Source organism: Acinonyx jubatus, chromosome B2 (assembly GCF_027475565.1).
Source record: "Acinonyx jubatus isolate Ajub_Pintada_27869175 chromosome B2, VMU_Ajub_asm_v1.0, whole genome shotgun sequence".
In the NCBI taxonomy this organism is placed as follows: domain Eukaryota; kingdom Metazoa; phylum Chordata; class Mammalia; order Carnivora; family Felidae; genus Acinonyx; species Acinonyx jubatus.
Window position 1 is genome coordinate 147,767,256 of NC_069385.1, and position 27,870 is coordinate 147,795,125.

Genomic DNA, 27,870 nt, shown 5'->3' on the forward strand with positions numbered 1-27,870 from the left:
ATCAAAAAAACTGTAAACCACTTGTGTTGTAAAATACAACCCAAAGCACGACCAACTGCAACGACGAGTAGAGGAACCGCAGGTAAATCCAGAAACGACGGTGCTCTCCTCCTGGAGGTCTGTCAACTCCTCCCTTCAATGGACGGGGAGAAGCGAGGGGAAAGGCAGGACTCGTTTTTAAATGTTAAAAGACAACTGCCTGCAATGAATAGTCTTTAGCTGGATCCTAGTTGGTGCACATCAGTTGGAAAAGACATCCGTAGGACGACTAGGGACTAGGTGTTAGGTGATTTTAGGGAATGCTCCTACATCTAGTCAGGTGCGTTAGTGATTTGCTTCCATAAAACCTCAATTTTTAAACTAGGAATGACAAGTCATGACGCTTGTGAGGTCTTTCGAAATATTTAGAGAAAAAACAGATGCAATAATGCTAACACTGGAGACGCACAGGGGGCGGGTACCGGGGAGTCCGGCCTTTCCCGGGGAGCAGGACCCGCCGCCGAGCGCCTCTTCCCCGCCCCCTGCGGGAGTCTCTCCCACCGCCCGACGGGGCGGGACCGTCTTCCGGGAGCCCGGGGCGAGGGGCGTGGGGCGAGGGATCCGAAACTCACCTCGGGTCCAGGGAAGCTCCAGGGCCGCGGCGGGTAGCGGCGCCCTGGCAACCAAGCGGCCGTGAAGGCCGGAAGTTCGTCAGCCGCCTGAGCCCCGCTGTCTTCCAGGAGCTTTCCTGTCCTCTCTAGGACCCCGCAGGTCGCTGCGTCTCGGTGGCCACCCCGCCGCCCAGCTCCGGCTCCCGCGAGCCCCGCCAGCCCTCCCGTTTGGGCGGCCTCGGGTACGCAGCAGTTCCGCCAGTTCCAGCGCTCGCCACCCGTGGCTCTCTCGGTGTTGGCCGCACCACAGGAGATGGTGGTTGTGGGGGTGATTGATTGACTCTTGACCGTCGTCTGGATTCTCGGAGTCGAGGAGGAGACGCGGACACGTGAACTAGTGACTACATAAAGCTGATGTGTAGCCGAAATGAAATAAATGTTTGTAAATCGACCAGGCTGTAGTGACCGCTGTGTACTTAGAACACAGACATCCGTACTAAGCCGAATAGGCGGCCCAGAAGGCATAGGAGAGCTGGCGTAGCGCGGGGAGCATCCGGGGAGAATCAGGGAGGAGCGCGGAGAGCATCGGAGGAGGATCCGGGGAGGAGCATCAGAGGAGGATCAGAGAGGAGCGCGGAGAGCATCGGACGAGGACCAGGGGAGGAGCACGGGGAGAAGCAGGAGGAGAAGCACGACAGGACTGTGTGTGACCACTGCTGGATGGCGCAGGATGGGACTTGTACTGGTCCCTCAGCAGAAGTTAGGTGATGGGAGCACGTGTTACTGTGGCTGTGGTCGCAGGATGGGAAGCATCTGAGACGAAGGGGGACCAGTGAGGAGACTACTTCCAGGAGCACAGGCGGCCAGGACCACCGAGTGCACGCTGACAGCCACGCGCCAGGGTCGCAGGTGGCGGGGACCACGCAGCGCACGCGGACGTCAGGCGCGGGGAGCTCTGGTGGCTGGGACCACCGAGTGGCGGCCGGCGGCGGCTAGAGAGGCCCAAAAGTCCTTCGCGCAGCCGCAGCCGCAGCCCCGCCCCGCCCCGGGGGCGCTACTTTCGGAACTGTTGGGGTGCGGCGAGCCGGCTCCCCCGGTCCGGTTGGGGTTGCCGAGGAGCCGCCTCCTCCCGCGAGGGGACCCCGGGGAGGCAGCGCCCGCCTCCGGGTAGGTGCCGCAGCCTCGCAGTGTGTGCAATCGGGACTCCGGGTCACACACACACACACACACACACACACACACATGCACGCACGCACACACACCCGCCGCGACGATGGGGGCCAGGTCGCGCTCCATTCGAAGACAAGGTCAGTGCCCGGGTCCTAAGTCTCTGTGCGGTCGGGCCGTCTGGTTCGATTCATACCCCACGTATTGGCTTTGTGGCTTTTGGCCGGTCCCTTGACCTCTCTGTGCCTCACCTGACTGCTTTGTAAACCGGGGAAAATGATATCACCTAAGTCGTGGGGTTGTTGTGAGGCTTCAGCGAGTTAAGATGCGTAACACGCACCAGGCACAGAGTAAGAACGATTCAAAGATTTGCTGTTATCATTGCTATTGTTACTTCTCATTATGACGGCCTGTTCTCTTTCATGAGTGATCTTGGCTTTTCTTACGTTTAAGTTTTAGGGCCATCTGTCAGTTTTCTTCGTGATGAACGATTTCTCTATTTTAGAAAGGAAAATAAAATACTCTCAAGAAGAGCCTGTCCCTAAGCAAAGACCCAAGCTGGTATGTGTTGTGTGTTGTGATGCTGAGACTCCCCCAAGGCTTTAAAATTTGGGAGTGCCCCTTCCTCGGGGCGCCTGGATTCACTAGGAGCAGGAATGGTTTGACAGTGAAGGTTTCGGACCCCAGTGTTAGAGGTCACGGGTCCTGTCCCCGAGCTGCAGATCTTCCAGTTTGCAAGCCTCCAGGAGAGCCCTACGTGCTAGCCTGATGTATTTGTCTGTAACTTAGTGTCTCTACTTGTAGGTTTCCTTGTTACTATTAGTTTGGGAAACTGAGTTCATACCCCAACACCTTTAACTCCAGTCCTAATAACAGGACTTACACTAGATTTTTTTCCATATTTGTAACTCTCTTCTATGATAATGAGAAATTCTGCTCTCCTTATCTTCAAGATATTTACTTATTTGATCACTTCCTGTTTATAGCAGGTCCCCCAATCCACTGCCTTCTCACTCTGTTCATTTGGGCTTAGACCCCGAATACCACCGGTGGTGAAACCTGGATGGGGAATGTGAGATTGATGGTAGTGATGAATCAGTGCTAATCTTCCTGTCACACGTGCCTCCCCCTAGCTCTGGGGACGCCCTCCTCACACCACTTGGGCTCCCAGGTGGCTGGCCGAGGCCCTCTCACCTCGTGTGACCCCACCTAAATGCTTCTAGACTGTATTGCTCAGGAAGGGAAAAAGGAAGGTAGGATGTTAATTTTTAAATGGGGGGTGGGGGAATATCTAACCTAGATCAATGTAGAGAGAACACTACCATGAACCCCAGTATGCCCATCACTGAGCTTTAACAACTACTATCTATGTCCATTTTCTTTTTTTTAAGTTTATTTTGACAGAGTGTGAGCAGGGGAGGGGCAGAAAGGGAGAGAGAGAATCCCAACCAGGCTCTGCACCATCAGTGCACAGCCCGACAGGGAGCTCAAACTTAAACAAACCGTGGATCTTGACGTGAGCCAAGAACAAGAGTCGGAAGCTTAACCAATTGAACCACCCAGGAGCCCCTGTTTTGGCCATTTTCTTTCATACCTCTATCCCCTCCTTTCTCTCTCTTTCTTTCCCTTGCCCCCCCCCCCCATCCTTCCTTCCCTTGTTTCCCTCTTTCTTTCAGTACTTTAAGGAAAATTCCAGCGATCATCTCTGTTCACCCATAAATACAACTACAGTACTTCAATGTTAATTTCTAACAAATAGGATTTTTAATGTAATCATAGCATTATCACACTCAACAAAATTGCCGGTAATTCCTTAATATTGTATTCAAATTTTCCTGATTGTTTGAAATATGTCTTTTACGATTTTATTTTCTTATTTTTATTTTTTTATTGTTTATTTTTGAGAGACAGAGCATGAGCAGGGGAGGGGAAGAGAGAGGGAGGCACAGAATCTGAAGCAGGCTCCAGGCTCTGAGCTGTCAGCACAGAGCCCAACTCGGGGCTGGAACTCATGAACTGTGAGATCATGACCTGAGCCGAAGTTGGATGCTCAACCGACTGAGCCACCCAGGCGTCCCTAAGATTTTATTTTTAAGTAATCTCTACACCTAACGTGGGGCTCAAACTCACAACCCCAGGGTCAAGAGTTGCATGCTCTACTGACTGAGCCAGCCAGGCACTCCTAAAACGACCTTTTTACAGCTGGTTTTATTTTTTTCCCCTACAGGGTCCAAATACAATTTACCGTTTGCATGTGGCTGATTTGTCTATTCAGTCCTTTTTAATCTATGACATCTTTCTTTCCCTCCTCCTCTCTCTCTCTCTCTCTTTTTTTTTTTTTTTGATGTTTATTTGTTTTAGGAGAGCGAGCAGGGGAGGGGCAGAGAGAAGAGAGAGAATTCCAAGCAGGCCCCGCACTGTCAGTGCAGAGCCCGATAGGGCTCTCCCTTCCACCCTTCCCTTCTCCCTTTCCTGGATCAGTGGACTCATGGGGCGGGGGTAGTGGAGGAAAGGTGGCGGAAGAGTTTTCTAACCTGTCTGTGCTCAAATCGCAGGGGACGGATCCATAATCCCATCCTCTTCCATTTATTCCAATAAATGCTTCTGTGTATCAGACAGCGTTCTTAAGTGCTCTACAGAGACCACGTGTGTAACTGCACGAAGTAGACCCTTTTGTTATCTCCCTTTTAGAGACAGGGAGACCGAGGTACCGAGAAGTTAATAGGCAACATGTCCAGCGTCACTCGGCAAACGAGTGGCAGGGGTGGGATGTGACCCTCATGCCCGTGTTCTAACCATGAGGAGTGGGAGTTTACGCAGCCTGGTGCTGGCACTAGTTACGGTTAATGCCTGCTGTCCTGTGAGGTGGCTCTCCTGTGACCCTCCTGACATCTGACACTCCCCAGTGTCAGAGCAGTGCTCACCCTTCCCTTGGCCCCTCCTTGGGATTGTCTGCAGAGGACACAGACCCCCAGCCTGTTTGCACACCCTTCTGCTGCTGGTGTCCAACTAAGGGACACCTGGGTCCCTACAGTGCCTGCCTCTGTTCCCTGGGGGCAGCTTTGCCCTGACTCACCTGCCAGGGGAGTCCTCCTCTGGTCCCAAGTTACTCCCAAACTGAGACTAAGCACATTCTGTGAATGCAGGGTTTCTAAACTATGGCCCTTTAGCTCCCAAGGTAAAATTCAGCAATGTCTGGAGACATTTTTTCGATTGTCATAACTGGGGGTGGACGGACCTACTGGCATTTAGTGGGTAGAGGAGGGGGGGGTTGCCGAACATCCTACTCTACTGGGAAGCACCCCCAGCCTCCCAGACACACAGTTAATCCCACCAAAATGTCAGTGGTGTCCAAGTGGAGAATCCATGGTTTACAGAAATAACTAATTACCTAGTGCTTTTTTTTTTTTTAAGTAGGCTCCTCACCCAACTTGGGGGGGGCTTGAACTCACAACCCCAAGGTCAAAAGTCAAATGGTGTACTGACTGAGCCAAGCAGGCACCCTTCGTCTCTAATGCTTTTGCATTCATTCATCGGTTCACTTACTACGTGTCAGGACCTAGGAATACAAACATGGGTAAGCTAAAGACAGAGCTGTTGGCAGGAGGCTCACAGTCCATCAGGTTTGGCAGAATGTTAAATAGAGAACAAAGATGCACAAGGACTGTTGTTTTTCATACGAATTTGAGTACTCCGGTGTGCTTTCCATAAGCTCTCTTGTTTGGTTTTCCTGAGGAAGGTAGGAAGTGTCAGGGGAGGAGACCTCATTCTGCCTAAGAGGGTGGAAAAGGTGCTAGGCAGGGGGCATTCCAGCTTCAGAGCTGGCGTGGCTGGCCTGCAGAGATGTGACATCCTGGAAACAAATACTACGTTAAGCTGTCAGGGCAGCAGCTGGCCTCCTACAGATTTGGGCAAACTTTGTGCCCACTGAAAAGCCGATGCCTCCGTTGACTGGACACCATCTGAGGGCCTTGGATGGTGAGCCCTACCTGAGCCCCACTGGCTCCTTGGCTGGGTGCATTTAGCCGTTCTCAGCCTGCAGGACCAGAGTTTATTTACCAATTCATGGGGACAGAGGATGAGTAGTGGGTGTGAGAAGAAACAAGTGCTTTACTTGGGTAAGAATGGCAGCGGAAAGGGGCACCTGGGTGGCTCAGTCGGTTAAGTGTCCGACTTTGGCTTAGGTCATGATCTCACTGTTCATGAGTTTGAGCCCCATATCAGGCTCTATGCTGACAGCTCAGAGCCCGGAGCCTGCTTGGGATTCTCTCTCTCCCTCTCTCTCAAGAATAAACAAACATAAAAAAAAAAAAAAAAAAAAAAAAAAGGAATGGCAGAGGAGGGACTTGATTAAGTATGTATTTTAGAAGAGGTCCCTTGGGGGGGGAGGTGGGGAGGAAGAGAGGCATTGAAAGCAGAAAAGGCTAGAGACAGTGCTGAGGGCCTGGGCCAGGACAAGGGCAAGAGCACACAGGCAGGGACAGCTCTGGAGACATCCCAAGGGTAGAATAGATGAGGGAAAACCTGGCAGGTGGTGCTGCTGTGTCTAGAGAATGCCAGACTGGGGAAGGAGCAGAGTAGGGGGAAGAAAACCAGCATGGTCTGAATTGGGTTTATTTGTAGGATTTCCAGCCAGAACTGCCTGGGAGGAAGTTCAGAATAGGGATTAGGAGTCTTTAGCCTAGAAGTGAGAGTTAAAATCTTGCAGGTGGTTAAAGACAGTCCTGGGGAAGAATGTAGAGAAAGGAAAGGGTGAAGAACAGAATGGAGAAAGGCCAGTGAACTATATGCTAGTAGCTGACATTTACGTGCTATTTACCACCAGCCAGGCAGTGTCATAAGAACTGTATGCACATACCTAATGCTCACAATATCCCTGGTACGGTGGGGGAGGTGAGGCAGAGATGTGGACTACTTTGCCACGGCCACTCAGTAAGGAAGCAGTGGAGCCAAGATCATGAGCCCGGCTGTCTGGCGGGAGAGTTCACCTGACCAGGCTGTAAATGGGGGCTGGAAAGAAATGGGAAGGAGAAAAGCAGGAGTGGGGCCCGGGATCGGGGACAAGACTGTTTCCGGAAGTGGACAGCAGCATCAGCTTCTTGAGAAGCAGCCGTGGAAAAGGCCAGCTGGGGGTGCACCTCTGGCGCAGGAGCTCTCAGTGGTCACCGCTGGTGGCTTGCTGCTGACAGTGTGCCGAAGGCCAGCGGGAGGCCGGTACTGCAGTCGGAGTCTGGATGTTTCCTTTCAAGAAGTTCAGCTTGAAGGGGAGGAAGAATGGCAGGGTGAGGATTGCTAAGGACGAGGTGCAGCCACTCTGCAGCACACGGTGGTGGTTTCCACTGCTTTGATGTTTCTCACAGACACTAAAGATCTCCAGCCCAAAGCTGGGAGGGGCCTAGGGAAGCCCTACTTTCAGCTGAATTTGGGTCAGTTTTATGCCTGTTGTTTGGGCAAGACTAACATCAGAGAGAACTGGGAGCCCCACTGGCAGGTGTCCAGGGCTTAAATCCAGTCCTGTTGCTTTTGATTCAGGGCCTGCCTTTTCCTAATCTCTTCCCCCAAATGTGCAGCCTTAATGGCAGAAAAGGAGCTGGTATTCACTTTCCGCTGCTGCGTGACAATCTACACAATCTATCTGCTTAAAATGACCAGATATTCCCCATCCCGTAGGTCAGAAGCCAGGCAGGCTCAGCAGACTCCTCATCTTACAGTCTTCCAAGGCCAAATTCAGGGTGTTGGTAGGGCGGTTCTGGGGCGGGATCTGCTTACAAGCTCGTGGAAGTTGGTGGAATTCAGTTCCTTGTGCTCACTCCAGGCATGAGAGCTACGAGCTACATCATCATATTCAAATCCTGGGACCTGGGCAGGACTCCTTGGGGTCTTAGAACTAGGCCACCCACAGAGGAGGCTGCAAATGGGATGATCTGAGCAGTCACTGTTTCTTTCCTGACTAGTCTTGAGATGGGGGGTGGGGGGCTTCAGGCCCACCCCCTAGGATCCCTAGGAGCCTGTTGTGGGATTATGGTTTCAGGTGCTGCAGAGGATGGAGCTAGAAGAAACCGCAGCTGCCCCCTGGCAATGTCTGGGCCCCCGGGCCTGAGCGAGGGGGCTGCCAGCACTGTCACTGGTTAATAGTGATTTTCCACCGGCAGGATCCTCCTGCAGGAGCACGTCGGCCCACTAGAGCCAGATCCAGGATGGCGGGAGAATCGGCGGAGAGCACAGCCTGGGACGCCCAGCCCACAGAGAACCACATGGGGCCTCTGGTGGCGACGACGGAAGCCGGAGAGGCCTCTGCCCCCGTGCGGGAGGCCAGCCCCCATCGGGGTCCTGAAGACTCGCGCCGGCGCTTCCGGGGCTTCCGCTACCCTGAGGCCGAGGGGCCCCGCGAGGCGCTGCGCCGGCTCCGCGAGCTGTGCCGCCAGTGGCTGAGCCCGGATATACACACCAAGGAGCAGATCCTGGAGCTGCTGGTGCTGGAGCAGTTCCTGACCATCCTGCCCGCGGAGCTCCAGGCCTGGGTGCGGGGACAGCACCCGGAGAGCGGGGACGAGGTGGTGGTGCTCCTGGAGCACCTGCAGAGACAGCTGGAGGCGCGGACACCGCAGGTAGAGGCCCCGAGCCCGGTTTCTAACCCAAGTCTTGGGGCCGAGGGCGGGGCGTGCCGTCAACATCCGAACTTCTCTCTCTCTCTCTCTCTCTCTCTGCCACTCGGGTGGAGTCCCTGGGCCCCTCCTCGTAACAGAAGTTTTAGATACATGAAGGATCACAGAAGAACTCGATTATGTTGAAATACAGCCAGCAATGCATTAAACAAATGAGTGACAACGTTATGCGTGCGCTTTTTAAAATTGTTGCACTAATCAGTAAGACCTGGGCACAGGCCCAATAGCCCGGGTGCAGTTTCAAAGTCGTTAGAAGCATGAGTGACTTTGACACTGTTCGTTGTGCCGTAATGTGGTGTGAAAACATCTGCAATTTTTCTTTTTAAAAAATTTTAAGTGTTTATTTTTGAGAGAGACAGAGCATGAGCGGGGAAGGGGCAGAGAGAGAGAGAGGGAGACACAGAATCCAAAGCAGCCTCCATCCAGGCTCTAAGGTGTCAGAACAGAGCCCGATGCGGGGCTCGAACTGGGCCACCCAGGCGCCCCAAAACATCTGCAATTTCTATTGGTGGCGAAGTGCGGTGGCTTATGCCACACGATCGCTGCTTCAATTTCTAATAGAAGGAAAGGCCACGTTCCCTCAGAGGCTGGTAACAATAAAACTACTCCTTTCCTATTCCAAGTTCATGGACCACATGGGAGGAGTCCAAGGACCCCAGGCTAGAGAACACCCCTGGTGGAAAACAGGTTGATCTCCCCACCTCTTCTTGCTTTGCCAGTCTGTTCTAAGGTGGTGTCCTCTGTGCACCAGTTAATGTTCCTTCAGGGGCCTGCAGCCAGAGCCTCCTAACCACTGACCAGGAGATCCGGGTCTGCACTGGGGCCCACTGCCCGCGAGCCCTTCACAGTGAAGGCGTTTCAAGTCTCTTAGCTTCAGCCTCCTCAGTCATTACGGAAGATGTGGGGAGTTCTGCGCCGCACGTGAGAAAGTAACTTGACAAGTGCAATTTGCCCATAAATGCATGAAAGCCACCTTTTAGTGGGGATAGACCGTGTGTCCTGCGTTAGGTGATTTCACATTCTGTGATCTTTCTTGGTTCTCAAAACCAGTAACAAAACCCTATAAACGAGAAATTATTACCCTCACTTGTCAGATAAGATAGGAGTATTTTGAGAGCCAGCACCGGTTCCCAAAAGTCTTTGTAAAAGCACAACGTATACAACGTGGGAGCACCTGGTAATGGCAAAGAGCACGGGCTCTGGGGTCCCCTTGCCTGAGCGCCCATCCTAGCACCGCCACTTATTACCTGGGTGACCTTGGGAAAACTTACACTCTGTGTGCCTTCGCTTCCTCATCGGTGAAACGATCACGGTAACGGTACCCACCCCAAGGTTGTTGTCTGTGTTACCTGAGTTAATCTTTTTCGTGCCCCTGGAAACTGTGAGGCACATGGGAAGTGCTCCAGAAATGTCTGACAAATAATGAAAAGGAATGAATAACCCCTAGGTCCCAGGTGGTGACCAGGGCCAAGAGCTTGTCTGTTGCGAGATGGCAGCACTGACACCTTCCCGCGGATCACGGAGTGCCCAGTTCCAGCCGGTGAGGGCTCTGCTCAAGCATGAATCTCTGGGATCACGGGCCTTACCAGGCACAGGTGAGTGTTCTCTTCTGGGCGCGTGAACCTGCAGACTTCGTCCAGCTTCACTGACGATCATCTGATAGGGGCGCTGACCGCCACGTTATTTGGCCATCACCGACGGACTCTACTTTGAGACTGAAAGGGAAATTTCAAACGGTGGTTTGGAAAGAATCGGTTCCCCATTCATTTAACACGTAATTATGCCTCCTACGTGGTAGCCAGTGTGGTTGGTGCTGAGGACCGGCCGCTGGTGAGACAGAGTCCTTCCTGGTGGCACTGGGGTTTACATTCGAGTGGGGAAGACAGCACATGCACACGACAGTACAGCTTCCAGTAGTGGTAAGTGCCAAGAAGAAAACGAACAGACTCTGTAAAGCCCGTCGGAAATCCCACAGACTACAGGACTACCGCGGATTAGAGTATAAATGTCTCAACCCTGGGTCTCTTATGAAAATAGCAGGATTTACTCCACAGGACTGGCTGTATGTCCTGCGGTGTCTTCTCACGTGCCCTGAACGTGTCCCAAGACACACAGCACTGAGACGCCGGCCAACACGCAGTCCTGACTTCCAACACGGGCTCTAGCTAAACCAGCTATTTTGTGCCCCATGTAAAGTTTGCCTCCTCCAGGGAGACCGCGGGTTCTTCTGGACGCTGAGCAAGTTCTGTACAAGCAGATGCCCATTTCTGCCTTCTGGTTCCAGCTTTATTTTGACTCTAGTTCTTCCAAACCAAAGCAGAAAGCCCTTACTGGCCCCTAAAGGCATTTGAACCGAAATCTTACTTTTCTCCCCTTCGCAAGCAAAACCCAGAGCATCTTCAGATGAAAAGCTTGTTTTATGTGGTTTAAACTCACCATCCCTTCCAAGGATCCTGCCGTTTTTGCATACATTTTGTGTGTCGGCAGAGCACAGCACAGGTCTCTAGGCCCCGGGACTGGAGCGGGTAGGGATCGGGCCTTTGGGAAGGCACACGCTGTACGAAGTTCCAGGCCCAGTGTTTGAGCTTGGATTCCGAAGGCCAGGGAGGCTGAGTGCCAGGGACGTCTCATCCAGAGCTTCTTTCCTTCCTAGTTCTCCAGGGTCCTGGGCTTGCCCCGGGAGGGCGCTGCAGAGGAGACGCAGTGGTGGCGGCCAGGCTGCCCCCAGAGCCCCAGGTGAGCCGGAGCCCCTCCCTGCCCTTCGCTACCGGGGTGCATCCTGGGAGGGTCGCCCCCTCCCCGTCTACATCCTCCAGCCAAACGCCAGATGGGATGTCAACTTTCTCGTGTATGCTAGTGTCGTCTGTCGCTGTCTGACTTCCTGGTGCCTAGTTGGGAGCCTCGTCCTATTTCATGACTAGCTTGGGTGCTGTTTCCCAGACCCCTACTCCGTGTCCTTGGCCAGCCCCTTCTTCAGTGGGATCTTCTTCATCAGTAAGGGTGATCCTGCAAAAGCAAACTGAAGCTTTTGTTGCGACGGTGCTTTTGTCCCGAAGGTTTTCTTTTGCTTTCCTGCCCTGTTACCGGGGGGTAACCACGTGGTCCCTAAGCTTGCCGGGACGGATACGGCATGCCCACGTGTCTCAACTAGTCACACGACCGCAACAGTCTGTACTTAAACTGGATTGAACTTCTTACCCGGTCCTTCACGCCCTGGAGGCTCTGTGGTGTCCACTGGCTTCCCTGACTTTCCTCACTTCAGACCCACGTTTCAGTGTATCTGAATAACTGTTAATACAAATCAGCCACATCACTAGCGGGGGTCAGTTCCGGTCCTTGCAGTGGCGTGGCCTTCGTTTTCCAAATCTCTTTACCTTCTACCCTGGTGTCCGGATTATTTGCGTGGCAACCAGGGTGTCCGGCTTATTTGTGTGGAGACGCGGGCGTCCGGAGTATTTGTGTGGAGACACGGGCGTCCGGCGTATTTGTGTGGAGACAGCGGTGTCTGGAGCACTGGTGTGGAGACACCTGTCCTCACGTGCTGTCACTCTACTTCCGCAGTGGTTTTGTTGATGAAGCCGTCACTTAAGACCGGGAGAAGTAGCGTTAGGTGCCGCGCTGGCTTGGTCTGCGGAGCCTTCAGGGACTGTCCCCTCACCGCCTGAGCCCCTCTGCGCAGCACCCGGCTCCGGGAGGGACTCTGGGTAAGAGGAACTAGGAGGCCCGTGTGCCGTTTCAGGGCTTGCTGAAAACGGAAGACGTGGCCCTGGCTTCCTCCTCTGGCTGGGCGCAGCTCGATTCCTCTCGGGGGAGCTTCCACGGAGATGAAGGGCGGGAGAACCCCGGCGGCCTGACCTCCCCGGGTAAGACTGACGGGGCTGGTTTGTCGTAGGCTTTCGTGGCTTCCTTTGTCGGTTAGAACCTACTGGGCTGTAAGACGCTGTCTGAATTCTGTCTGCGTTCAGAGCCACCGTTTCTGAACCCAGCTACTAACCACGTGCGTGACCCGATCTTTAACCCTCCCGGCCCGGCTCCCTTCCCTTTCCTGCCGCGTCCTGGCCGGGTTAAGTGGGACACGGCAGGTAGAGCCCCAAGCACAGTCCTGGCTCATAGTAGGGCTGTCACCGTTGGTCCCCTCTCTGTTGCTAGTTCCGACACAGGACGAGAGCTGGGGTGTCCTCAGGAAATGGGCCGTGGGACTGTAGGGCGAGAGCGAGAAGTGAGCTAGAGATCGGGGTGCAGGACACACGGGACAGCCTGACCCGTCTGAGTCGAGCAGCTCGACCATGGTGCCGCAGGAGCTCTGGCTCAGATCTGTCAGCACCGAAGCCCGTCGTGTCGGGGCCCCTGTGTTCGTCTGGGATAAGAGCCAAGGACCGTCCCAGACTGACGATCGCTTTCTACGTGCCTGCTCTCCTTGTGTCGCACGGAACACTTCCAAGTCCTCACGCGTGCCTGCTTACCGCTGCCATCTGCCCGCCCTCCTCGAGTCCAACCCCAGTGCAGGGCCCTGCCTTCGTCCTCAGGACTTCGAGCCTCTGCGAGTGTCCCCAGCACGGGCCTTCCCACCCTCCTCCACCCCCCATCACCCTGCTTCCAATGACCCCAGGCCCGTTCTCAGTCTCCTTCCTCCCCAGCACCCGTTCTCCCCTTCGTCCCCATCCTCGTTCTTGTACGGAAACCCTCATCCCCGCGTATGTGGAACTGTCGTCACAGCTTTCCTGCGTGGCAGGGCATCACTGACCACGTGTGGCCACTTGTTCTTTCAGGTGGTGAAACAGAGGCCGAGATCCGGGCCCTGCCTGTGGACGAGGTCCAGCCAGTACAAGAGGCTGGGGGAATACCACGCCCCCTGCGTGAAGACACTGCCCAGATTCCTGAAGGCACCGAAGCTGGCGAACAGGAGGGCAGGTTCCCGAGAAAGCAGAACACTGCCACAGGAAGTAGGCGGCACTACTGTCATGAATGTGGGAAGAGTTTTGCTCAGAGTTCAGGCCTGACTAAACACAGGAGAATCCACACCGGGGAGAAACCCTATGAATGTGAAGACTGTGGCAAGACCTTCATCGGGAGCTCTGCCCTCGTCATCCATCAGAGAGTCCACACTGGGGAGAAACCCTATGAGTGTGAGGAGTGTGGCAAGGTGTTCAGTCACAGCTCAAACCTCATCAAACACCAGAGAACCCACACTGGGGAGAAGCCCTACGAGTGTGAGGAGTGTGGGAAAACCTTCAGCCAGAGTTGCAGCCTCCTTGAACATCACAAAATCCACACAGGGGAGAAGCCGTACCAGTGCAACATGTGTGGCAAAGCTTTTAGGCGGAATTCACATCTCCTCAGACACCAGAGGATCCACGGCGATAAAAATGTGCAGGATCGTGAATGTGCAGAGACCTGGGAGAGTCAGGGGAGGGTGGAAAGCCGGTGGGAAAACGTTGAGGCTTCCGCATCTTACCCATGTAACGAGTGTGACAGGAGTTTCACTCGGAGTAGAAGCCTTATCGAACATCAGAAAATCCACACTGGTGAGAAACCCTATCAGTGTGACACATGTGGGAAAGGCTTCACCCGAACTTCATACCTTGTTCAACACCGGAGGAGCCATGTTGGAAAGAAAGTTCTATCACAGTGAGCCACGTCATACATGCCAGATTTGTTCATTCCTCACAGAGCTGGGCTGAGGCTTTACTGACCGCTACATGCCATCTTGTGTTAGAAGGCCAAGTCTGGAGGGTTGCATTGTCTTCTACATTCTAGAAGGTGGCTGGGAAACAGCTTGTTTGATAGGAGGCTCTGGGAGAGTTGTCTGGCAGAGGTAGGACATGAAATGATTGTTCTCACCTACTGGACTGAAATGGGCCTCCAGACTGGCTGACCACCTCCAGCCAGCACTTGATGACGTCTCGTGGCGAGATGGCTCTGATGTGGAGGCTGCTGCTGTGACTGTTCATTTTCCACATAATGGGTCCTCCACAGTCAGATTTGTGACATCTTATGCCTCCCAGTGTGCCTTAAACACAGGTGCTAATAAACATTAAATTTAACACTGAAATGACCTTTGTAGATCTGCATCACAATACCAACTAGATTTGTGAGGAACTTCTCATGAAATCTGGTGGAGCTTGTGTCTAATTCGGAGGCTCTAGACTCTGAGTTAATCTAGTGCATTTTTTGCCAGAGGATTGGCAGTGGGGTGCGTGTGGGGTTACTGTGATAGAAGGAATCCGATTTCTTGACCAGACTAGGAATTTTCATGTGAATACCTCAAACAGGCTCTTCATCATTAAATCACTGTGAATGTGTGCCACTCTTGGGATTCCATTCTTTAATATCACTACTCTTTGCAGAGAAAATAGTTCTATGCGGACTGTATGAAAATTAATCAAATCAAAATAAAATGATAAATTCTCTAATGCTCACCATCTTGATTCTCACCTTTTCGTTCTCTTCGGCCCAGTGCTCTCTAAAGCTACAGACACTATCCTGCCCATATCCCACTCCACCGAAAAGGATAGACCGAGTCACGACCTACGCCTCCTAAGTTCAAACTTCCTTTAGGTCGGTAGATTCATACCAAATATTTAAAGCAAGTATTAGTTAGGCTTCAAAATTCCATTATTAATGTGGGACCGTCTTGGTCTTAAATATTAATTTCCATGTCATCAATGTGGTACCATCTCCTTAATTATTCACGATGAGAATTTTAGCCATGAAGTTAATTCATGAGGCTATCTACTTTCCTTAATATTAAAAAAAAAAAAAATTTTTTTTTAATTTTAGAGAGAGTGTGAGCAGGGGAGAGGGACATAGCAGGCACCATGCTCAGCACGTAGTCCAACACGGGGCTTGATCCCACGACCCTGGGATCATGACCTGAGCCGAAATCAAGAGTCAGACACTCAACTAAGCCACCCAGTCAACCCTATCACTTTTCTGAAGCACACTTTGTAGACTGTCCTTTTTTTCCCCTCATGATAGTCAAATTTTGTGAGAAAAATTTTTGCAAGTCAGCATTACAGAAGAACAGTGACCCTTGAACAACAGTGGTTTGAACTGCACAGGTCCACTTATTTGCAGATTTTTTTCGATAAATACAGTACTGTCAGTGTATTTTCTTTTCCTTACTATTAGTAACATTTTCTTTTCTCTATTTAATGTAAGAAAATAGTATATAATTATATATAGCAAAAAATACATGTTAATTGACTTTATTTTTGTCTTCTGGGCAACAAGCTATTAGTAATTAAGTTTTGGGGGAGTCAAAAGTTATGTGCAGATTTTCAACTGGACAGGGGTTGCTTTCCCAAGCCCCACATTGTTCAAGAGTCAACTGTAGTATTTTTATTTATTTATTTTTGAGAGAGAGAGAGAGAGAGAGAGAGAGAGAGAGAGGAGAGAGAGAGAGAGAGTTTGAGCAGGGGAGGGGCAGAAAGAGAAGGAGACACAGAATCTGAAGCAAGCTCCAGGCTCTGAGCTGTCAGCACAGAGCCCAACAAGGAGCTCGAACTCACAAACTGTGAGATCGTGACCTAAGCCACAGTTGGATGCCCAACCGACTGAGCCACCCAGGTGCTCTCACTTTTAGTTACTTTAAATCCGTGAGAGGTACAGCATCACACAGGTTTTGTGGCCCGTGGCCTTAGGAGGAAGGCTGCTTTGGAATTTGTCACATGCCACTGTTTCTCTAAGCACAAGTTACTTTTACCCAGATTACCCTGGTTTTATTCTGTTTGCCACCAGGAATCACCGTGGTGTTTTTTGCTTTGTACACATAAGCACATCTCTTGCCTAGACAGAATTCAGTACTGAAGCATAAACACCTTCAATTTTAAGAAGAGCTGTGTGCTCCCTCTGGTTCCGGAGACCCCACTTATAGCCAGCAAAAATGGCTTTGGACCACAGCCTTCCAGACATATTTGTCGTTTCAGGAGTCCTGAATCCACAGGCTCCAAGATGGTGGAAAGAGTCACAGAACAACCCTTTCAAATTTTGGTGAAGAAAAAATTATTAACTGTTCCTTTAATCACCATGCTTTTGATACCAATTCTAAGAATCTTTGCCTAAATCTAGGTCCTGATTATTTCCTATGCTTTCTTCTAAAAGGTTTATAGGCTTTGGTCTTATATTTTCATCCATGATTCATTTTGAGCTGATTTTTGTATAGGGTGTGAGATTTAGGCTGTTTTTGTTCTGTTTGATCTATGGACATCCATTTGTGCCAGCACCATTTTCTGAAAAGGCTATCCTTTCTCCCCTGAATTGCTTCTGCACCTTTGCAAAGAATCAGTTGGGCATTTCCGTGTGGACCTGTGGTCCACAGCACTGAACTCTGTTTGCACCACTGTGGATGGTAAGCTTACATCAGGCTCATTGACTCCTCCTACTTTATTCTTTTTCATATTTTAGTTTTTCCCAGATCCCTTGGCTTTCCATATAAATTTTAGAAGAAGCTTATCTGTATCTACGAAAACTCCTTGCTAAGATTTGATAGGATCTGTATCAAACCTGATTTATTATCAGTGTAGGGAGAACAGATCCCTACTGTGTTGTGTCTTTTAATCCATGAACACAGTGTGTCTCCATTCATTCAGATCTTCTTTGCTTTCTTCTATCAGGATTTGGGGAACCCAGTTCCGAATTGAAGTCCACCAATGAACTTGGAATCAGATTCTTTCCAGGTGCCTACCAGGAAGAACCCAACTGGCTGACACCTTGATTCTGGCCCTTGTGAAACCTGGAGTAGAGAAACCAGCTGGGTTAACTGGGACTTCTGAGATAATAAATTTAGGTTGTTTTAAACCACTGAGTTTGTGGTAATCTGTTAAGATGGCAGTAGAAAATGAATAAAGGTAATACAAGTGTCACCTAGGAACTTACTAAAAATTCAGATCCAGACCTACAGATACTGAATCTACATTTAACAGGATCCCAGGTGATTTGCTTACACTCATTTTTGAAAATCACTGGTAAAACTTTGCCTGCTGTAGAAGTGAAACAAAGAAACTGAAAAAGAACCCAGGTTTGAATGTTCAAAGAAAGAAATTTTAATGACCAGAAAAGAAAAAGAACACCTTATAAGGAACGTGGGCCAAAGACTCTGGGTTCAGAGAGTCTTACTTTCCCCGTACCAGTCAGGGTTCAACCAGAGAACAGAGGATATCTGTCTACCTAACTACCATCTGTGTATCTATCAACAGGCTTATGCTTTTGGGGGGCTGGCTAAATAGCCTTCATGAGGCTCCAAAGCCCACAAGCAGGTAGTCAGGAAGGGAAGATCACAAGCCAGCAAATACCTGTGTCTGTTCGTTTGACATTTGTGACAAAGGTATCCTGTGGAAAGTGAGCCTGTGTGGAGTTGAACACACAGGGCTGGGTCAGGAGTCAAGCAGAAGTAAGATCCAGGTACCTGAGACGCTGGTGAGCCAGCGGCTTAGCAACAGCACCTGGGTGCCACCTAGTGGCTGCGGCCTCCTGCCTGCCCGGTAACTCTCAAGGGACCATCTTTGCAGCCCATCCTAATTGCAACATACTCGAAAGAGGATTCTGGGGAGTGTAGTTTAGCTTGGCCAAGCTGACACAACATAAGCCATCAAAATCCACCCCTGTCAACGTGGTACCAATACCCATTTCCTTAACCATACTTAGTCGCCTAATAAAGACAGTTACAAAACTGCACTTCCGTCTAAACGATACTGGAATCCTCATAGAACCATCACCACACTCTGTCCTCAAGAAACAATACAAAGTCCCTCTCCCTCTCCTTACCCCTCCCCTACTTTTTTTTTTTTTTTGTCTTTGCTGATGTTCATTCATCTCCTACCTGATTCACTCCTTTTGAAACCCATAACCCAAATACTGAGGTATAAAGTTAACTTTATATCGACATGTTACCAGCAACAGATGTTATGTTAAATGATAAGGAGAGACAACAAAAAATCTGGTTGATACACATAAACATTCATAGCAAAACAAGAAAGTCATAACTACCACTGTGCTTTTTTTTGCAACTAGTCACATGGTCTTAACTGTTATTTGTAACAACGTTCTTTCACTATCCATTCCATGTTCCCATTGACCCAGCAATCACCTCAGCTGCTTGTGGTTCTCTGCCTCGTGGAGTGACCCAAGCCTTCATTCCCAATGAGACTGAGGCCTGTGCTGGGTTGTCATAGTCATCCACCGACGTTAACCACAGGTCGTATAGCACTAAAATATGCCCAGAAACTCCTGGATTCCTCCTTATTCCTCATTGTCTAGTACCAACCCACTTTCCCCTTGGGGTGATCAGTCACCCCAGCCAGTCTAGTGAAACTTTGTTGATTCAGGGGCATTGTGGAGCCCAAAGTGGCCAGCTATCAGTCTCAACTTCCAGTCAATGGAATCCTTGTGGTGCCAGGTGGTGTCGTCTTGGCGAGCATTCCTCCCTAGACCAGCAGAAACTAAGGTCAGTATCAGAAATAAAAATTTTGCTAGTGCATTTCTGGTAGGGGTAGAGTGAGTGAAGTATCTTCTATTTCCACCCCTTGATTTCTGGACTTTTTGACCCTCCCTATGGGAGAAATAGAATCATATATTAGACGTTGATTTAGAGCATATATCGCATCCTGGAAAACAATACCAATTCTGCAAAGCATGCCCACTTAGCTGAGCCATAATTGAGGCTTTAAGATGCCATTTTACTGTTTTATCAAGCCACGTGCTTCAGGATGATGAGGACTATGGTAAGACCAGGGAGATCCATGAACACAGTCCCAGTGTCCACTTCACTTGCTATGAAATGGGTTCCCAGGTCAGAAGTGACGCTGTGTGGGGCACCTGGGTGGCTCAGTCGGTAAGCATCTGGCTTCAGCTCAGGTCACGATCTCGCAGTTCATGAGTTCAAGCCCTGAATCGGGCTCTGTGCTGATAGCTCAGAGCCTGGATTCTGCTTCAGATTCTGTGTCTCCCTCTCTCTCTGCTCCTCCCCCACTCACACTCTGTCTCTCTCTCAAAAATAAACAAACATTTAAAAAAAATTAAAAAAGAAAAAAAAAGAAAAGTGACACTGTGTGGAATACCATGATGGTGGATAAGACATTCTGTAAGTGCACAGAAGGCAGCTTCGGCAGAAGCACTGCAGGCCAGGAAGGCAAATCCATATCCAGAGTAAGTGTCTATTCCAGTGTGAACAAAACACTTCCCTTTCATGGTGGAAGCAGTTGAGTGTACTTTAGTAGCTGGCTGATCACACCGAGAAATGATGCATCCTGAGAGTTTAGTGTTGGTTTCTGTTGTTGACACATAGATTACTCAGCAGCGGCTCTAACAAGGTTGGCCTTGGTGAGTGGAAGTGAGCCCATGCGTAAACTCAATCCCTGCATCCATGGCCACTTTGTTCAGGATCCCATTAAGCAACGACAGGAGTATCTACGGAAAGAGGCTGACAACTATGACACAGGTCACCCTACCCACCCAATTATTAAAATCCTCTGCTGAGGTCACCCTTTGGTGAAACACTTAATGGTACATGTGTAACTTCATGTTCTTGCTCATTTGGAGAGGTCTATTCAGTTTTCCCCAGACCTCCTTCTAATGGTTCCTTGAACATTTCAGCCAAACCAAGAACTACAAACCAAAATTGTTAGACTCCTACTTCTGGCCATCTCTCTCCTAAACAAAATAAACAACCAGGGGCACTGCTTGAAGTCAGGTCTCCTGGGGGACTTCCTTTTATCACTGTTCTAGACTGTCCATCCCAGAGCAGGCCTATAGTGCTGCAATGGTCTACTTTTGTAGATGTCATGCAGATTCATCCGTAAACCAGGCCCAAGTTGTTTTCTTACTCCTTCAACTGGTCATAGAGAACTCCTCATGAGGCTATAGGTTCAGGGAAATAGAGAAGTAATGCAACAAGAGTAAAGGTCTTGAGTACTTGGGTCACTTCCTCATGCAACTTACATTTGTCCACAAGACTGCTCAGGCTTGACCATATGTATACAACTTCCATTTAATAATGAAGCTGCTGTGCGTGCCCAATTTTAAGGCTTGGTATATCAGATAACATCCAATTCATGATGAACAGATCAGGTTACATGACAACTTAGTGGTCTGTGGCCAAACATTTATTCTCTAGTAAGGTCCAGTAGCAAGCCAATAGCTGTTTCTCAGAAAGAGAATAACTATTTGAAAAGAATGGCATGGCTTTGCTCCAAAACCCTAAGAGTCTGTTCTGTGATTAACCTATAGGGATCTGCCAATGTCCTTTTTTTTTTTTGAAAGTTTTTATTTAAATTCCAGTTGGTTAACACAGTGTAATATTAGTTTTAGGTGTACAATATTATGATTCAACATTTCCATACAACACCCAGTGCTCACCACAACAAAGTGCCCTCCTTAATCCCCATCACCCATTTAGCCCATCCCCCCCCCACCCAGCTCCCCTCTGGTGACCATCAGTTTGTTTTCTACAGTTGAGTCTTTTTCTTGGTTTGCCTCTTTTCTCTCTTTGCTCGTTTGTTTTGTTTCTTAAATTCCACATGAGTGAGGGGCACCTGGGTGGCGCAGTCGGTTAAGCGTCCGACTTCAGCCAGGTCACGATCTCGCGGTCCGTGAGTTCCAGCCCCGCGTCAGGCTCTGGGCTGATGGCTCGGAGCCTGGAGCCTGTTTCCGATTCTGTGTCTCCCTCTCTCTCTGCCCCTTCCCCGCTCATGCTCTGTCTCTCTCTGTCCCAAAAATAAATAAAAAACGTTGAAAAAAAAATTTAAAAAAAAAATTCCACATGAGTGAAATCATATATTTGTCTTTCTCTGACTTATTTCACTTAGTATAATCCTCTCTAGCTCCATCCATCATTGCAAATGGCAAGACTTCATTCTTTTTTTATGGTTGAGTAATATATATATATATATATATACACACACACACATACACACACACACATACATACACATACTACATCTTTATCCATTCTTCAGTCGATGGACACTTGGGCTATTTCCAAAATTTGACTACTGTATATAATGCTGCTATAAACATCAGGGTGCATGTATCCCTTTGAATTAGCATTTTTATATTCTTTGGATAAATACCTTCCAGCAAATTGCTGCATGGTACAGGTAGTTCTATTTTTAACTTTTTGAGGAACCTCCATACTGTTTTTCAGAGTGGCTGCACCAGTTTGCATTCCCACCAGCAGTGCAAGAGGGTTCCCTTTTCTCCACATTGTTGCCAACATCTGTTGTTTCTTGTGTTGTTGATTTTAGCCATTCTGACAGATGTGAGGTGATAGCTCACTGTAGTTTTGATTTTCATTTCCCTGATGGTAAGGAACGATGAACATCTTTTCATGTGTCTGTTGGTCATCTGTATGTCTTCTTTGGATAAATGTCTATTCATGTCTCCCCACCCCACTTTTTCTTTAAAGTAGGCTCCATGCCCAGTGTAAAGCCCAAGGCAGGTCTTGAACTCATGACGCTGAAATCAAGACCTGAGCTAAGATCAAGAGTTAGACGCTTAACCAACTGAGCCACCCAGGCACCTTTTTTTTTTTTTTCCCTACTCATGTCTTCTGCCCATTTTTTAAACTGGCTTATTTATTTTTTGGGTGTTGGGTTTTAAAAGTTCTCTATGTATTTTGGATACTAACCCTTTATCAGATATGTCATTTGCAAATATATTAACCCATTCCATAGGTTCCCTTTTAGTTTCATTGACTGTTTGCTTTGCCGTGCAGAAGCTTTTTCTTTTAAGTGTCCATAGTTTATTTTTGCTTTTGTTTCCCTTGCCTCACGAAACATATCTAGAAAGAAGTTGCTACAGCTTATGTTAAAGAGATTACTGCCTGTGTTCTCTTCTAGGATTCTGATGGTTTCCTGTCTCACATTTTAGGTCTTTAATCCATTTTTTTAATTAAAAAAAAATTTTTTTTTTAATTTATTTTTGAGAGAGAGAGAGAGAGAGAGAGAGTACAAGTGAGGGAGCAGAAGAAAGAGGGAGACACCAAACCCAAAGCAGGCTCCAGGCTCTGAACTGTCAGCACAGAGCCTGACATGTGGCTCAAACTCACAAACCATGAGATCATGACCTGAGATGAAGTTGGACACTCAACCGAGCCATCCAGGAGCCCCAGGTCTTTAATCCATTTTGAATTTATTTTTGTGTATGATGTAAGAAAGTGGTCTGGTTTCATTCTTTTGCATGTTGCATCCAGTGTTCCCAGCACTATTTGTTGAATAGACTTTTTCCCATTGGATAGTCTTTCCTGCTTTGTTAAAGATTAATTGACCATATAGTTGTGGCTTCATTTCTAGATTTTCTATTCTGTTCTATTGGTCTATGTGTCTATTTTTGTGCCAGTACCATACTGTTTTGATTACTATAGCTTTGTTTATATAACTTGAAGTCCAGAATTGTGACGCCTCCAGCTTTTTTTTTTTTTCAAGTTTGTTATGGCTTTTCAGCATCCTTTGTGATTCCATACAAATTTTAGAACTATTTATTCTAGCTCTGTGGAAAATGCTGTTAGTGTTTTGACAGAGATTACACTGGGATATGCCAGTGTTTTTAAGAAACATCTCTATCTAACACTGGATACGCTCTATTATGTGGGAGGAATTTCTAGTTCCTAAAAGAGCACTTAAAGGGGCTGTAATCTGGGGCACCTGAGTGGCTCAGTCGGTTAAGTGGCCGAATTCGGCTCAGGGCATGATCTTGCGGTTTGGGGAGTTTGAGCCCCATGTTGGATTCTGCACTGACAGCTCAGAGCCTGCTTGGGATTCTCTGTCTCCCTCTCTCTCTGCCCCTCCCCGGCTCATGTGTGCTCTCTCTCTCTCTCTCTCAAAAATGAATAAATAAACTTTAAAAAGAGGGGGGAGGGCGTAATCCAACCTACTTAAAAGGGGAATCTGGAAAGTTTGGGTTATTTTAGACAGTAGGGAGCCAAAGATGGATTTGACTTAAATGGCCTTTAGATAAGCATGTAAAGAAATGGTCATTGGTAAAGGTTGGGTGCTACTAGACATCTAATGGGGAGGAAAGTAGGTGAAGAGACAAGTACTAGTATTTAGTGACTATCCTCTGTATGCCAGGTACTGTGCTGGGCTTACATTTATGATGCTTATATTGATGCTTTAATTCCTACAAGTGGCCAATTTAGGTATTATAATCTGTTTACAAATGAGGAAACTGAAGTTCAGAATAGTTCAGTGACATATGCAAGAAAAAAGGAAGAAACTAAAGTTTTTTACTTAAACATAGGTCTCTAACTCCAAAATTCATATGCCTTTCACTACTTTGGCCAATTAACTGAAAGGAAGAAAGTAGCTGTAGATTGCAGGGAGGACTATCATTTAGGAAAACTAGATGGAGGAGGGAATAAAGGGGAAAAAGGGGGGGGAAGGGGGGTGAAAAAGGCAGATAGTTACTAAATGAGCAAGATGGCTGCGCTTCAAGGAGTAAAAGCAGGGCAAGAGTTAAAAGCTGTCATTGTGAGTGCTGGCCTATACCTACATAGGCATGCATTTTGAGGGAAATAGAATTAAAAAAATTTTTTTTAACATGTATTCATTTGTGAAAGGCAGAGAGAGACAGAGCGTGAATGGGGGAGGGGCAGAGAGAGAGGGAAACACAGAAACAGAAGCAGGCTCCAGGCTCTGAGCTGTCAGCACAGAGCCCGATGCAGGGTTTGAACTCACGGACCTCAAGATCATGACCTGAGCCGAAGTCGGCCGCTTAACCGACTGAGCCACCCAGGCGCCCCGGAAATAGAATTTTTAAAAAATAGTTACACATGCAAAGTTTTGTCACCGTAAAACCAAAAGGCAACAAATGAATCTAAAAAGAAAATCCACAAAGGGTGCTCCATATGAGGTAGATATGCATGTACAGTCAGACTTAAGACACACCAAATAAACAAGACTACAAGGGGCACCAACAAGGATTATGTCTTCTGCCCCAAAAGCCATCTTCTAGGGGAGGTTTTACCCATACAGAGTTAGAAAGTAAAACACGTTGCTATCCAGGCCCCCAAATATATACATTTTTGGAGATGTAAATTTTAAATGATATTAATGACTGATTATTCGGCTAAATTATGCTTCCTTATTTGAATATGTACAATTTAGTTGGTACATATATCTTTTAAACCCTCAAGTTATTCAGTGGATGCCTCAGAGTGACTGGATTTCTGTTAACAGAAAAGGTTATGTCCTAGCAATAATCCTGTATAATGTTTTGTACCTTCCCCAAAAGATGTGTTAAGTGATTAAGGACTCTAAGTATGTTGAATTCCATCTTTTGCTAGTAACACTAAAAATGTGAAGAACATGAAAACGGAGTAGCTAAAATGTCAGAAAACAGAAAATTGTTAATCCCATTTGTCTCATTCCAAGTCCAATAGCAAATATCCCAGATCTGATATCCAAGTAAGTCCCAACGACTCCTACAAAACCCGAAACAACCAACCAGCAAAAATTCCCAGCAAACAAAAACAACCTAAGAGTGAAGCATGTGAGCTAAAGCATTCTCAATGAGATCACAAACACTCCATTTTCCTTTTCATTTCACATTTTAATTTCTAGCTGCATTATTTCCAGGGAACAGAGTGCTGTGTTTTTTAGCTCTGTATTCCCTGAAAAATCCAATGTAACCTCAAGTCATCTGGCCACTGATGTTTGTGATGCTGAAATTGGATGCTGGGTAAAAATTAGTATAATAAAACAACCCAGAGTGCCTACTGGTGAGAGGCAAAAATGATTACATTAGCACTTTCTGTCACTGCTAGCCATGTGGTTCTTTGCTATTTATGTTATACATACATACATACAATTAGCTCTCCTTTTTTCCCTGTTGCCCTAAAAGCCTCTCTCTGCTAAGAATCTCTACCTCCAGCGTCCAGCTCAGTGCCCTACTCAGAAGCATTTACTGACACAGCTTAACTGATCACAGAAAATTTGTTTCCTTTCTTTGTCATAAGGTTCTGGCAAGAACCTCATTCATTCATTCATTCATTCATTCCAGAAACACTGAGTTCCTACTATGTCCCAGGCCTGTTTTAGGCGCCCCAGATGCTGCCTGAACAAAACAGTAACAGTCGACACGTACAGTTGTTAACTCCCGCCAGGCACGGTTCTGGGCAATTTACATTTCTTACTCACGAGTTAAAAACAGACACGAATCTCTGCCGTCGGGAGCTCAGACCCATGTCGGGGTGGGAGTGAGTTGGCTGTGAGGCAATAAGCAACAGACGAAAACGAAGAGCGGGTTATAGAGGACATGAAGCAGTAGGAGCTGTATGAAGAGCAGTCGGGATGCACGTAGGACAGGCCTCCCTGAGGTGACCCCTGAGTCCCGCAGGCCACGGAGCGGGGCCCGGACCCTCCACCCGTGGCCGAAGCCTCCCAAAGGCCCTGCCGCGGCTCCCCAGCCACCACGCGCGGTCCCGCCCCGGGCCGGCTTCAGCGCGGGGCCGTCGGGGAGGGGCCAGGAGGGAAGGACGATGGAGGCCTCCCCGGGCCCGACCCCCAACTCCGCGTCCTCCCGGGGCTCCCAGCCCTACCTGCAGAAGACGGCAACCGAGAAGAGCTCCCGTAGCGCACATCCGGCCACCGCGGGAGCCGCCGCGCTTTGCGTCGGCCGGATGCGCTTCCGGGCCGCTCTAGGATGGCATGAAGGTCCCTAACTCGATGGTTGTCCTGAGGACGTTGTAGGGAGCGGCTGGCTGGGCCTAGCGGGCCACGGGGTGCGGTTCTCCAGGCTCGCCCTCCCTTTCCCTGCCGAAGCTGGCGCTCTGCACCCCTTCCTCCCGCGGACTGTGGGGGCTCAACTCCGTCTGTAAGGTTCAGACGCTTTCCTTATAGGGTTGTTTGCCCGCTTGACCAGGCTTGTTCTATATGGTCCTTTAGCAAGTAAGTGCTTTGTGAGTACTTGCTAGATAAAAATAGCGCCTTACCCCTACCGGCCTGCTACTTATCTGTCCTGCCTTTGATCAGGGACCAGCCAATGAACATGCAAGATCCAAAAGAAGTGCCTTGCTCGTAGGAAATATGAGTGGGCAGCCCTGTTGATTCTTCTTCCTCCTCCTGGTTCTTTCTCCTTTCTCCCCCCTTCTTTCTGTTAATATACCCTGCTGAGAAAACAAACTTCCCACAGAAAAACTTTGTAGGGTATTAAATTCAATACTGGTGGGGACATGAGTCAAAGGATGACGATTTCAGCGTTTCATTTCCTGGTTGAGAGAATACAGCCTAAGGAATCAGGTAGTACATTTAAAAAGCTAGTCTTGGGGTGTCTGGGTGGCTCAATCAGTTAAGCATCTGACTTTGGCTTAGGTCATGATCTCAGGTTAGTGAGTTCCAGCCCCACATTGGGCTCTCTGCTATCTTCGCAGAGTCAGCTTTGAATCCTCTGTGTTCCTGTCTCTCTGCCCCTCTCCCCTGCTCTCTCTCGCAAAAATAAAATAAACATTAAAAAAAAAAAAAAAAGCAAGCAAGCTCAGAAACGTTCCAGAATTTAAACCAAGAAAACATGTGTTTCCTACTTCCATTTCTTGCCAGTTTTCTTCTTTTCAACAAATTTCTCAACTTCAGCACTATTTACATGTTGGGCTGAATAATTTTGTTGTGAGGGGCTGTTCTGTGCATTGTACGATCAGCAGTATCCCCGACCTCCACCCACTAGATTCCAGTATCTCCTTCCTCTCCCCTCCCAACCACTAACTCACCTCCCCCAACACTGACCCCCCACCTTCCTGCCAGCTGTGAAACAAGTCTCTTGATATGGTCAAATGACTCCCAGGGGACAAAATCACTCTGGTTGAGAAGACATTTGAAAACACTCATAAAAGACCTTCATAGGGTCTTTTCCCACCCACATCTCGTGGCAACTCCACTGAAGCAGTCCAAGCAGCCCCTTTTTCCTGACCTTTCAGATTCTAGTAGTCCATATTAAATCTAAGTTACCTCATTAAAAAAAAAATTGTTTTAAGTTTATTTGAGAGAGTGGGGGAGGGGCAGAGAGAGAGGGAGAGAGAGAATCCCAAGCAGGTTCCTTGCTGTCAGCACAGAGCCCAATGCAGGGCTCAAACTCATGAACCATAAGATCATGACTTGAGCTGAAACCAATAGTAAGGCACTTCGACTGAGCCACCTAGGCGCCCCTAAGTTACTTCATTTTTAGCATGAAGTCTAATGATGTGTCACCACTCTACCTCTTCTGTTATGGCTGACAGCATTGCCTTTGTAGGGTAAAAGCAGTGGAATGAAACTATTTTTTAAAGTTTATTTATTTTGAGAGAGAGACAGAGACAGAGAGTGCATAAGCGGGGGGGGGGGGGGGGCAGAGAGAGAGGAAAGAGAGATTCCCAAGAAGGCTATGTGCTCCGTGCAGAGCCCAACGTGGGGCTCGATCCCACAAACCGTGAGATCATGACCTGAGCTGAAATCAAGAGTCAGATGTTCAACTGATTGAGCCAC

At 48.6% G+C, this 27,870-nt stretch overlaps 2 protein-coding genes across 5 annotated transcripts in view; one reads left to right on the plus strand and one right to left on the minus strand.

The window, feature by feature from the left end:
• The window catches only part of LOC106989579 (uncharacterized), a 58,588-nt gene that overhangs the window by 9,527 nt on the left and 21,191 nt on the right, over nucleotides 1–27,870 (minus strand). The window contains exons 6-11 of the mRNA XM_027051855.2: nucleotides 25,956–26,054; nucleotides 12,548–12,621; nucleotides 12,081–12,235; nucleotides 8,126–8,344; nucleotides 1,436–1,582; nucleotides 612–944 (exon numbers count right to left, since the gene is read on the minus strand). Of these exons, the coding sequence (XP_026907656.2) occupies nucleotides 612–944; nucleotides 1,436–1,582; nucleotides 8,126–8,344; nucleotides 12,081–12,235; nucleotides 12,548–12,621; nucleotides 25,956–26,054 (1,027 nt within the window). The remainder of the gene's footprint in view (nucleotides 1–611; nucleotides 945–1,435; nucleotides 1,583–8,125; nucleotides 8,345–12,080; nucleotides 12,236–12,547; nucleotides 12,622–25,955; nucleotides 26,055–27,870) is intronic.
• LOC106983409 (zinc finger protein with KRAB and SCAN domains 4) lies at nucleotides 583–14,743 on the plus strand. 4 transcript variants are annotated; one of them, XM_053223271.1, is made up of 7 exons: nucleotides 583–1,897; nucleotides 2,211–2,318; nucleotides 7,910–8,365; nucleotides 9,870–10,017; nucleotides 11,076–11,158; nucleotides 12,162–12,285; nucleotides 13,192–14,743. In XM_053223271.1, exons 2-7 carry the CDS (start codon nucleotides 2,241–2,243, stop codon nucleotides 14,052–14,054), a joined length of 1,752 nt encoding a protein of 583 aa, XP_053079246.1. In that variant the 5' UTR covers nucleotides 583–1,897; nucleotides 2,211–2,240; the 3' UTR covers nucleotides 14,055–14,743. The 4 variants fall into 4 exon arrangements, with proteins under 4 accessions (XP_053079246.1, XP_053079247.1, XP_026907659.2 ...); XM_053223272.1 differs by having other exon boundaries at nucleotides 583–1,757; XM_027051858.2 differs by lacking the exon at nucleotides 2,211–2,318 and having other exon boundaries at nucleotides 588–1,897.

Coding starts and splice junctions, on each gene's coding strand:
- LOC106983409 (XM_053223271.1), top strand. CDS start 2,241: ATGAACGATTTCTCTATTTTAGAAAGGAAAATAAAATACTCTCAAGAA. Junction 8,366..9,869: donor TGGAGGCGCGGACACCGCAG/GTAGAGGCCCCG, acceptor AATAACCCCTAG/GTCCCAGGTGGTGACCAGGG. Junction 12,286..13,191: donor CGGCGGCCTGACCTCCCCGG/GTAAGACTGACG, acceptor TTGTTCTTTCAG/GTGGTGAAACAGAGGCCGAG.